This window comes from Budorcas taxicolor, chromosome 6 (assembly GCF_023091745.1).
Source record: "Budorcas taxicolor isolate Tak-1 chromosome 6, Takin1.1, whole genome shotgun sequence".
In the NCBI taxonomy this organism is placed as follows: domain Eukaryota; kingdom Metazoa; phylum Chordata; class Mammalia; order Artiodactyla; family Bovidae; genus Budorcas; species Budorcas taxicolor.
Window position 1 is genome coordinate 20,182,968 of NC_068915.1, and position 12,796 is coordinate 20,195,763.

At 40.2% G+C, this 12,796-nt stretch overlaps 1 protein-coding gene across 2 annotated transcripts in view; it reads left to right on the top strand.

The window, feature by feature from the left end:
• The window catches only part of PPA2 (inorganic pyrophosphatase 2), a 101,081-nt gene that overhangs the window by 37,720 nt on the left and 50,565 nt on the right, over window positions 1-12,796 (top strand). For both annotated transcript variants that reach the window (XM_052641914.1, XM_052641915.1), the window contains 2 exons: window positions 670-756; window positions 10,864-10,990. In XM_052641914.1, coding sequence (XP_052497874.1) covers window positions 670-756; window positions 10,864-10,990 — 214 coding nt within the window. The remainder of the gene's footprint in view (window positions 1-669; window positions 757-10,863; window positions 10,991-12,796) is intronic.

The window sequence follows — 12,796 nt, forward strand, 5'->3', positions numbered from 1 at the left end:
AAATGCCCATGTATATAGTTTGTAGGCAACAAGGTATAATTTCTTCAGAAAACTAAAGAGTTGACATCTTTTCATGCTTTTGTCAAATTCTTGAGATTTGATGAAAAGGTGGAGGATCTTTTAAATGGAATGAAATGAGACAAAAATGAATTTTTCTTTCCTTTGGTAGATACTCTCTTGTTCTTTAGTTTATGAAGGGAAAACTGGGTTTGTTTTATTAGAAGTCATTTAAAGTATAGGAGGTTTATTTTCAAACCTGGAAAGCAAGACCCAATGCTGTTACCATGTCAAAGAAAGCAAAAATGGAAACAGCAATTCAGACATTTTGTGGAAACAAGGGCAACGACAACAGGAACATCTGAACTGAAGCTCCAAATAAAAGTGAGCATGAATTTAGACAAGGACTAAACTTGGAAGAAGAGTGTGTTTGGAAATACCACCCACTTTCAGATGTGATTATACAGACAAATGAGAGACAGATGGGAGGAAATAGTATAAATCTGTTTTAATTATTATGATGCTTAAGAATGTACTGCCATGTTGGCACTGAGCCTATTTAATTTCTGAGAATTTTTTCCTTGGATTATGACTATCTGTAAAACTTCATGATAATGTGGAGAGATTGTAGAGAGTATTAACCTGTATTCCACCCCTACTTCTGTTTTTTAGACTTGGGAAGATCCCCATCGAAAAGAGGAGAGCACAGACTGCTGTGGAGATAATGATCCTATCGATGTTTGTGAAATAGGCTCAAAGGTTTGTTTCATAGAGTGTTGTTCTAACATGTGTTCTACTTTAGTCATGCCGTAAAATTTCAGTTCTTTTCAGAAGGCAGCAATTCGTCAACTCTTCAAAGTTCTTGCCTGTTTATCCCTCTCATAAGTGAGGTGAAGTCGCTCAGTCGTGACCGACTCTTTGCAACCCCATGGACTGTAGCCTACCAGGCTCCTCAGTCCATGGAATTTTCCAGGCAAGAGTACTGAAGTGGATTGCCATTTCCTTCTCCAGGGGATCTTCCCCACCCAGGGATTGAACCCAGGTCTCCCGCATTGCAGGCAGACGCTTTACTATCTGAGCCACCAGTCCTTTTTTGTATCTTTATTTCCTTCTTTTAAACTATGGGTTGGTAAACCCTAGCCCATGGCTAGTCAAATCCATCTTGCCACCAGTTTTTATAAAGAACACAGCTCCGGCCTTTCATTTACATATTGTCTGCGTGCTTTCGCACCACCACTGCAGTTGAGGAGGTTGGAAGAGACGCTACAGTCCACGAAGTCTCAAGTATTTGCTGTCTGTCCTCTTACAGAATGAGTTTGCTGAGTCCTGCTTCATCGTCCTTGCCCATTATCTGGGCAGGATGTTCAACACTGATGAGAACTAGCTGGTGCTTTTTTTCTGTGCCTGCTTCCAGGTTACTGGGGACAAGCAAAACTTCCACTCTCATAGGTTACTGCTACCCGCAGGATTCTGTGTGTCTTCACTCACATTCTTTCTCCTGTTTTCTGCTGCCTTTATCGCCAGTATTTATTGTTCTCTGTTAAACTCCTTGTACTTGGTTCTCACTCTCAGCAGAGCATGTTGTCTTTAATTTTACAGAGCTCCTAGAAACCCACAGATAAGCATCCCTTTACTCTCCCCTTTAGGCTCTCTAACAGATGTGCCTGCAAATATTCCTCCTTCCCTTCCTTCTGTTACTGAGACCAGGACTTCCCCTGGGTTCTCAATCCTGTCCCTTCCTGCCATTTGAATGACACTGTTTTCTTGACTCTTCTCTGTCCTGTATTTACAACTGCCCTTGCGTTATTAGGGGCTTCCCTGATAGCTCAGGTGGTAAAGAATCCGCCTGCAATGTGGGAGACCTGGGTTCAATCCCTGGGTTGGGAAGATCCCCTGGAGAAGGGAAAGGCTGCCCACTCCAGTATTCTGGCCTGGAGAATTCAGGGCATATACAGTCCATGGGGTCGCAAAGAGTCGGACACAACTAAGTGACTTTCACTTTCACTTTTCTTTATTGACTTCCTTCCATATTCCCTTTCATAAGAAGACTTGTAAAAAGAGCAAACACTCATCTCTATCTCCTCCTTCCCACTTAATCTTCAGTCAGTTTAAAATTGTTTTCATCCCCCCATTATTTCAATGAAACCGCTCTCACAAAGGTCATTGGTAGCTTTCTTTTAACCAGATCCAACCTGCCCATTTCATATGTTTTGTATAACTTGAATTTTACCTTGGAATTTTATGCCTTAACCTCATCTTCCTTCTTCTGTCAGTCTCTTTGCTTGGCTTCAGCTGTATCAGAGTGACTGGAATCTCCTCTGATTCCTCCTTGGTCTCCTTTGTAGGCTGCCTTTCTTCTGCCTGCCCCTTAAGCGTTGCTTAGCCTGAGAGTTGAGCCATTGTTCAGCTCCTTTTCTCAGGTGAGGACTCCCTTGGTGATCCAGTCCCAGCCGTTTGTGGTTTTGCTCTCACATTACTGTCTCCAGCTCAGACCCACATCCTCAGCTATCTGCATTTACACTTGACTGTCTCCCGGGCATCTCACACTTGAGTCCAAAACGGAATTCCTCGTTTCCTCCTCTCCGCGTTACTCTTCTCAGTGAAGGACACCTGTCTTCCTTCCCTCCTCGCCTCCAGACTCTTGAGACAGAAACTGAGAAATCTTACAGCTCACCCTTTGCTTCTCTTCATCCCATTAGTCTTGAAGTACTGACTCTGTGACCTAAACAGCCTTTAAATCTCTTCCTTTTGCATTGTCACTGGAGCTAGCTTTGTCTAGGCCTCAATTATATGGCACCTGAATTATTCCTGCCACGGCCCAGTTTCCTTGCTGAGTCTTATTTTCCATACCATTATTCATAGCAGACTGTTCTCCTGCTGTGTCCTTGTTGAGGCCTTGTCCCCTGCTTCCTGACTTTCTCTCCCGCCGCTCCTTGTTTGCACGCTGCCTTGTAGCTGTACTGCACTTTAATTCCCGTAACGTGTCTGTCCTCACTCAATACAGGCCTTCACACAAACCGTTCCCTCTGCAATGGAACACTCTTGTTCCTTCACTTTGTCTTACTTCCCGCTTCTTTTCACTGCACATCCCCCTGCTCATCCTTTGATCTCAGCTCTAGCATCACTTCTTCCTGGAAGGCTCCCTTTACCCGCCGTAGACTAACATACCAGCTCTTTGGTCTGTGCTTCCTTAGTACTAACTGTCTGTGTTGTTAGCCTCATTGTCTCCTCTCAGATGGCTGTGAGCTCTCGGAAGAGAAGACCCACCATTGCAGGGTTTAATTCAGGGTCTGGCACAGAGCATGTGCCTAATGAAAGACATACCGAGCGTGGTCCCTGCTTGAATTGTACCCCACTCCAGTACTCTTGCCTGGAAAATCCCATGGACAGAGGAGCCTGGTGGGCTGCAGTCCATGGGATCGTGAAGATTCAGACACGACTGAGCAACTTCACTTTCACTTTTCACTTTCATGCATTGGAGAAGGAAATGGCAACCCACTCCAGTGTTCTTGCCTGGAGAATCCCAGAGACGGAGGAGCCTGGTGGGCTGCTGTCTATGGGGTCGCACAGAGTTGGACACGACTGACGTGACTTAGCAGCAGCAGCAGCAGCCAAGATCAAGTCAGTTATCTCTGGAAGTTCAAATTAGCCCCTTTAGGCATCCAGACTGTTGTTTTAGTTAATAGTTTCCTCTGATTCTTTGTTGCTTGTTTATGTGCTGTGATGCTTTGTTACTCTCTTCTTTCCTCTTTCTCCTCTTCTTCCTTTTTCTCCTTTCTTACTCCTATTTCCTCCTCTTTATCCGCTTCTTAGATTTTCTGCGCCTTCTTTCACTTTTTCTTCTTGTTTTTCCACTTCTTTTTTTCTTCCTTATACTCTCTGTCTGCCCTCTCCCTCCCTCTTCTCTTTCTCCCCCCTGTCCCCTTCTCCTTTCCTGCCTAAGAGATCTGCATCCAATCTTCATTTCTAGTTTTATACCCAGATAAGGACAGACAGGGGCTAGAGTTCATTTGTGTGTGTCACTCTATAATTCTTCTGTCTCTCCAGCAGAAAAATGGCCAGATTGTTTGCTTTAGTTCAGATTAAGCTATAGTTGAGAAAATTTTTTGGACATTTTCTCTCCAGTGGGTTAGTAAAAGATATGTAAAATGCATAGATTAGAAGGAAGAATATAACTATTTTAATGAGTACCTCCTCTCTTGTATCTTATAATTGATGGTCTGTTATATTACTTTGGTCATTTTCCTGTGTCTTCTTTTGTGATAAGAAGAGTCGCTAAATTAAGTAACATTACATTGATAGAAAGGTTATATAGTAGAAAACTCTTCTTCTTTTGTTGAAAATTTATTTTATTGAGATGTAGTTGATTTACAGTATTGTGTTAATTTCCTCTTGGAGCACAGTGATTCAGTTTTATATATATGTGTGTACACACACACACACACACACACACACATTCTTTTTCATATTTTTTCCTTTATGGTTCATCACAGGATATTGAATATAGTTTCTTGTGCTATATAGTGACATCTTGTTGTTTATTCATTGTATAGAATATATAATAATTTGCATCTGTTGATCCCAGAATTCCTCTGCAGGAGACTAGGGTTTGATCCCTGGGTAGGGAAGATCCCCTGGAGGAGGGCATGACAGCCTACTATAGTATTCTCTCCTGGAGAATCCTGTGGACAGAGAAGCCTGGTGGGCTATAGTCAGTGGGATTGCAAAGAGCTTGACATAACTGAAGTGACTTAGCATGCATGCACACATAGGAGAAATTGTATGGTATTTGTCTTTCTCTTTCTGACTTAATTTTATTTAGTATGATCATCTCTGTGTCCATCCATGTTATTGCAGATGGCATTATTTCATTCTTTTTATGGCTGAGTAATATTCCATTGTATATATGTACCACATCTTCTTTATCCATTCATCCATCAGTGGACATTTAGGTTTTCTATGTCTGGCTGTTGTGAATAATGCTGCTATGAATATAGGGGTACATGTATTTTTTTTGAATTATAGCTTTGTCTGGATATATGCCCAGGATTGGGATTGCTGGATTATACGGCAATTCTATTTTCAGTTTTTTGCGAAACCTCCATAGTGGCTATACCGATTTACATTCCCACCAACAGTGTAGGGGGTTTCCTAGAAAACTGTTACTCTGAAGGTATAATCCTTGGAGCCACTTGGCTCGTATAAGATGCAGGTTGTTAATTTAAATTCCTATGCAGATATTTAGTGTCTGAAAAGATTAAATGAAAATATCTTATTTTCGCTGATGTAAAAATTTGTCAGTGAACCTATAATTAATGAGATTGTAACTGAAAATCATGAAAATCTATATAACTGATAAATTGATTTATTATTACTAATTAGTTATTGACTAAACAAAGGGATCTGAAAAAACTTGATGTACAGGCTTTTAAACCTTGTCAAAGTCATTAAATATCTAAAATAAAATTACAGGTCTTAAATGCAAGTTATTTTTTAAAAGTGTACATGGTTCATCTTGAAAACATGCCTTTGTATTTGACATAGAATACTTGGTACATAGTAGGTGTTTAGTTCCTTACTACTGGAAAATATGTGGGCTGTTGTTGTTCAGTCACTAAGTTGTGTCTGCCTCTTTGCAACCCCGTTAGATGACCGCATTCCAGGCTTCCCTGTCCTTCAGTATCTCCTGGAGTTTGCCAAATTCATGTCTATTGAGTTGGTGATGCTATCTAACCTTGTCATCCTCTGTGGCCCCCTTCTCCTTTTGCCTTCCATCTTTTCCAACATCAGTGAGTCAGCTCTTTGTATCCAGTGGCCAAAGTACTGGAGCTTCAGCTTCAGCATCAGTCCTTCCAGTGAATATTCAGGGTTGATTTCCTTTAGAATTGACTGGCTTGATCTCCTTGCAGTCCAATGTATATATTATTATGCTGTATGTGTCTATGCATATACATATGCATATAACCAGAGAATATAGCAACGTTGTACCTGGACTCATGATATATGGAAACTGTGAGATAATGAATTTATACTATTTAAGGCTTTAGATTTATAATAATTTGTTACACTGCAGTATGTACCTAATACACAGGATAACGGGTTTTAAGCAGTTTTACTTTCCGTGGTTTTTCATATTGATTGGGTCCAGTTGAAGTTTTACCTCATTCTTCATATAAATCCACATAGACGTTTCACTGTGGGTCACTGTCATATTCTGCTGATTCCAGATTCCCAGGAGTTAGCAGTTGACAGGTGTGAGCAGATATGTGTAGAGCCCAGAGAGAAAATTAACATCTGTAGAAGACCTCTTATGTTATAGTTCCTGTGTCTTTTGTTTCCTTTGCTCTTTTTCTTTACATCAAAGAATATGCGATATGATCTCCACTTTACTGTTGAGAAACCAAGTCCTGAAGTACTGTGTGGCTTGTGTGAAGTAATTGATTTCAATCACCTCTAAGAATGGTGGAGCCAGAATTCACTCCCGCATACTTGTGACTTAAAAATCCTGTCTTTTGAGATGTTTTTGTATAATGGCTAGAACAGTCTATGATAACCCTAGTCTAGTTCTGTGTAAAATTTTGAGGCATATCTGTATTCTTGTTGCAGAATGTAAACTCATTTTTGAAACAAGGTCAACTGTATGATTCCCAAGGAATTAGTAACAGTATCTGCTGTGTGCACTAATTTCCTTGCAGAGTAGATGCAGAGTTTTATAATGGAACTGAGAAAATAGGTCTCATCTTATATCCAAAGCAATTTATTTCTTTAGTTAATGAGACCTGAAATAATATTTGAAAGAAAAGAAAGTGAAGTCGCTCAGTCATGTCCGACTCTTTGCAACCCCGTGGACCCCTGCCAGGCTCCTCTGTCCATGGGATTCTCCAGGCAAGAATACTGGAGTGGGTTGCCTTTTCCTTCTCCAGAGGATCTTCTCAACCCAGGGATCGAACCCAGGTCTCCTGCATTGCAGGCAGATGCTTTATCCTCTGAGACACCAGGGAAGCCCACATGAATTGCTTGATCACCACCTAAACAGTGGACCTTGGTTGAGACTGCGTGCGTGCTAAGTGGCTTCAGTCATGTCCAAGTCTTTGCAACCTCATGGACTGTAGCCCACCAGGCTTCTCTGTCCATGAGATTCTCCAGGCAAGAATACTGGAGTGGTTTGCCATTCCCTTCTCCAGGGGATCGTCCTGATTCAGCAATCGAACCCAGGTCTCCTACACTGCAGGCAGATGCTTTACCCTCTGAGCCATCAGGGAGGACCTGGTGTTGAGGCTGTGCTCCTTTGTCTTGTGCTTGGCTGTGCCTGGGCTAGTCCTTAAAGCACCTGTGAGGAACATCATAGAAAGAAAGCCTCTTTTAACACCGTTTGTAAATGCGCAAAGGAAAAGGAGCAGAGTCCTGGAAGTTGATAATAGACTTAAAATCACAGATACAGACATTTTTAAGGATAAGTTCTTTGAGAAGTATTATTCATTTGATGTCTAATGTTACGTGTTCTGCAAAATTTGTGGGAATTGAATTGTGGGATCTTCATTAGACTTTTACCATTTGTCGCTAAGCGTCTTATCCTGAGTTTTTGTTTTGATTGAGAGAATTTTCTTTCAGATTTTAAATGTGTTATATATAGCAAGACTGTGTTTTGTCTACTCCCCTTCTGTAGCTTGTGAGACCAGAGGGCATTTATCATTCTGATGAAGCTTGATGATGCCCAGACATGCTTTCTGCTTGTCCTTGTAACCATAAAAGTCTCAAAGTTATATTATATGAAATATCAAACTAAATTGTTTTTTGTGAATAAATATAAAACAATTTAGAATGTGCCTTTAAAAACTATATCAGTTCAGTTCAGTTGCTCAGTTGTGTCTGACTCTTTGTGACCCCATGAACATTGGCACTCCAGGCCTCCCTGTCCATCACCAACTCCCGGAGTCCACCCAAATCCATGTCTATCGAGTCAATGATGCCATCCAACCATCTCATCCTCTGTCATCCCCTTCTCCTCCTGCCCTCGATCTTTCCCAGCATCAGGGTCTTTTCCACTCAGTCAGCTCTTCACATCAGGTGGCCAAAGTATTGGAGTTTCAGCTTCAACATCAATCCTTCCAGTGAACACCCAGGACTGGTGTCCTTTAGGATGGACTGGTTGGATCTCCTTGCAGTCCAAGGGTCTCTCAAGACTCTTCTCTAACACCACAATTCAAAAGCATCAATTCTTCAGTGCTCAGCTTTCTTTATTTTATTTTTTAAATTTTAAAATCTTTAATTCTTACATGTGTTCTCAAACATGAACCCCCCTCCCGCCTCCCTCCCCATAACATCTCTCTGGGTCATCCCCATGCACCAGCCCCAAGCATGCTGTATCCTGCGTCAGACATAGACTGGCGATTCAATTCTTACATGATAGTATACATGACAGAATGCCATTCTCCCAAATCATCCCACCCTCTCCCTCTCCCTCTGAGTCCAAAAGTCCGTTATACACAGCTGTGTCTTTTTTCCTGTCTTGCATACAGGGTCGTCATTGCCATCTTTCTAAATTCCATATATATGTGTTAGTATACTGTACTGGCGTTTTTCTTTCTGGCTTACTTCACTCTGTATAATCGGCTCCAGTTTCATCCATCTCATCAGAACTGATTCAAATGAATTCTTTTTAACGGCTGAGTAATACTCCATTGTGTGTATGTACCACAGCTTTCTTATCCATTCATCTGCTGATGGACATCTAGGTTGTTTCCATGTCCTGGCTATTATAAACAGTGCTGCGATGAACATTGGGGTCAGCTTTCTTTATAGTCCAACTCTCACATCCGTACATGACCACTGGAAAAACCATAGCCTTGACTAGAGGGACCTTTGTTGATAAAGTAATATCTCTGCTTTTTAATATGCTGTCTAGGTTGGTCATAACTTTCCTTCCAAGGAGTAAATGTCTTTTAAGTTCATTGCCGCAATCACCATCTGCAGTGATTTTGGAGCCCAGAAAAATAAAGTCAGCCACCGTTTCCACTGTTGCCCCATCTATCTGCCATGAAGTGATGGGACCGGAATCCATGTTCTTAGTTTTCTGAATGTTGAGCTTTAAGCCAACTTTTTCACTCTCTTCTTTCACTTTCATCAAGAGGCTCTTTAGTTCCTCTTCACTTTCTGCCATAACAGTGGTGTCATCTGCATATCTGAGGTGATTGATATTTCTCCCGACAATCTTGATTCCAGTTTGTGCTTCTTCCAGCCCAGGGTTTCTCATGATGTACTCTGCATATAAGTTAAATAAGCAGGGTGACAATATACAGCCTTGACGTACTCCTTTTCCTATTTGGAACCAGTCTATTGTTACCTGTCCAGTTCTAACTGTTGCTTCCTGACCTGCATACAAGTTTTTCAAGAGGCAAGTCAGGGAGTCTCGTATTCCCATCTCTTTCAGAATTTTCTGGTTTCCAGTAATTCTGATAGACACCCCTGCCCCCAGAGTCTACTGCAGGCTCCTCGGCTGTGGCACTGTTGACAGTTTGGGTGGATGTTTCTGTTACAGGAGACTATCCTGAACAGCATCCCTGGCCTCTTGTCACTAGATGCTAATAATACCCACCAAGCTGTGACAACCAAAAGTGTCCTAGACATTGCCAAATGTCCTCTAGAGAGTGAAATTGCCTCTGGTTGAGAACCAGTGATCTAGTTTATCAGTGAGTTAGCCAGTGTAGTCACCTTTCCTTGATGGTTATGGGATAACTTTGAACATTTTTGTTTTATAAAGGACCTCCTGGCACAAGGTGTGTAAGTCTCCCCAACATGATTGCAAACCTTTAAGAAAGGAGGTGCTTCCTTTTTGTATACACAGTGTCTAATATAGTGCTTGGTTAACTTAATACAGCCTAAACATGTGAGAATCTGGTCAATATAGTTGTGTATGTCCTCCTAAAAGTGGTATTTCAGTTTAATTTATACAGTCACATTAATCTGTTGGATAAACTGATTTCAGCTTCATGCAGGTTATATTAAGATTTTAGATTCATTTTCCAATGTTCGGGAAAAGATGTATATGACTTTATGGTTTAAGATCTGCTTTTTTCTCTCAAATAATTTCAAGACACAACAGTGGCTTTAATTTGCATACCTTGATTTCCAGTTGTAAAACTGCATTTTAAATCTTGAAGGAATTATTCTGAAGCATGTGTTCAGATTTCAGCTTACAGTGAAATTCTATAGCCAAATAAACCTTTAAAAATAAAAGGCTACAGAAGGAATGCATGCATATTAACTAGGTGTTGGCAACTTAAAGGAACCACTGAAATTCTTTAGCGCAAGGAACATCTGCTTCAACATCGTGCTATTTCTTGATTTCTCTTAAAATCTTTTTTAACACATTTTGTGAAATCTGCTTTGTCTGTATCTCTAACATATTCATAATTCTTTGATTGTCATTCATTATCTTAAGGCTGCATTCAGATATGGTAAAATTTTACTTTCCATTAGTAACTGATAAATATAGCTTGCAAAAAAGGTACTGTTAAGCAGTTTCAAAGAATTCTCATGTCTCTTTTTACCCCTAAGTGGCAGAAGCCGGATTTATACTATAACATGATGTACCTGGCTTTATTTCCTGCTTAGTATGAGTTTCTGCGCCTGCTACATTAAATTTTAAGATCTATACATAATTTCAGTTTCTAAAAAGGGATTAAGATATCTGTTCTAAAAAGTATATCATAAAAGGCTTTATGATGGAGTTTATAATAATTTTAATTATTAAAGCTTTATTAAGTTTCAATCTGTAGTGCTTTTAATTTTTCATATGAATTTTTATAAAATATGAGTAAACTTCTCCAAAGCCTTGCAGATTCTGAGTTTCTTTTCTCTTTAAAGGTTCTTTCTCGTGGAGAAGTTGTTCATGTGAAGATCCTTGGAGTTTTGGCTCTTATCGATCAGGGTGAAACAGACTGGAAATTAATTGCTATCAATGTGAATGATCCTGAAGCCTCAAAATTTCATGGTAAGTCTGTAACTCTGCAGAAACAGAAGTAGATCAGTGTGTCATTGGAATTCTTAGAATTTAAAAGGGGCTCGTGTAAAGCACAATGTATGTATTTGGGAGTTAAATTTATATGTTTTTTTCTAATTCTCTCTCCATGGACTATGAAGGGCAGTTCAGTATGATTGTGTCTGAGTTAAGTCATACTGCTGGGAGGAACAGGAGAAAGAAAAGAATGCAGACAAACAGATGGTAGTTCACACTAAGAAAGCACATTCTATGGCTTTCCTTCCCCCTCACCGCTGTCCCTCTCACCCTTCCTCCTTTCTTAAATCTCCGTTTTATGCATTTGAATAACAGGAGAAAATAAAGTGGGGTAGGGGGCTGTTCATCACGGACATGTTGTTGGTTGTGTTAGTCACTCAGTCGTGTCTGTTACCCCATGAACTATGGCTCAGCAGACTCCTCTGTCCATGGAATTCTCCAAGCAAGAACCATGGAATAGGTTGCCATTTCCTTCTCGGGATCTTCCCGACGCAGGGATGGAACCCTGCTCTACTACAGTGCAGGCAGATTCTTTACCATCTGAGTCACCAGGGAAGTGACTAGGGAAGTCATCAAGGACATAAACTGTTCATATACCTAGTTTTTGTTTTCTCTTGTACAACTGAAGGGAAAGATAACTGCCCGCTAGCAAAATTTTGATGTCCTGGAAATTTAAATTCCCAACATAGTTTGTGTGATGAAGAGTTGACTTTCCTTGGAGTCAGACAGACTTCAGTTTGCATTCTGGCTGTGCTGCTTCCTGCCCAAGTGACTTTGGATAGATCATTTAACCTTTCTGGATTTCAGTTTGCTCATCTATCAGTGGAGGTAATTATGCCTGCTTGTGAGGTTGTTCACAGTAAGAGATGGTTTCCTTAGAGCGTCTGGTTGTCACATCAAGTGTTGAATATATAGCCACTGTTGTTATTCTTTCACCAATTTCCCTCCTGTTTTTCTAACCTTTCTCCTTTTGGTCTCATCCTTATTCAGGATCCTCTATTTTTCTAGACCTCAATTCTTGTCTAAACTGGAAAGTATACCATTTCTGAATTGACTGAAACTCATTAACACATTTTTTCTCTTAATTTATGTGCACTTAAAATCTTTTCTTGAACATGGAGCAAGAGAAATTTTATGCCATTCTTGCTTGCAGTTGAGAAAGGAAGGGGTCTGATAGGGGGAAGTACATGTAACCTCAGGGCCAAAACTAAAACATGGAAACTGCATTTAAAATATGAGACTGAGCCCATATTAAACCGTATATATTTCTTATCTAATTATTTTACCCTGAGTTTCTTTATTATCATATTTCTCATGTATATATATGTGCATATATATGTGTGTATGTATATGCAACAAGAGTAAATATCCAGCTTAAGAGTTTTTTTAATACATTAGCTTCTCCTCTAATGAGACCTGATAATATAATGATGAAACAGCGAGCAAAAACAATCATTCAGCTAATTCACTTGTGATATGGCACACTAAAGTCACAAAATGTACTGATGAATGTCCCTGTAAACTGGAGAGGCTGAGAGTCTAAGGAAACTAGTCTTTACCCAGTACTGTTGGAGATGTGATTTAACATCTTAAATTCCCTAACATATGCAAACACTGGTTATTATTCTTAATTTAGAAGACTCTCAAAAGGATTTAAATGATTTGCCCAAGTTTGTGCTTTTACTGAGTAGTAGAACCATGGTTTGAACTCATTTTGGTCTGATTATAAAGTCTGCTGTCCATCTCCCTGCTATACTGAGCAGTTCATGCTTGTGTGATTTT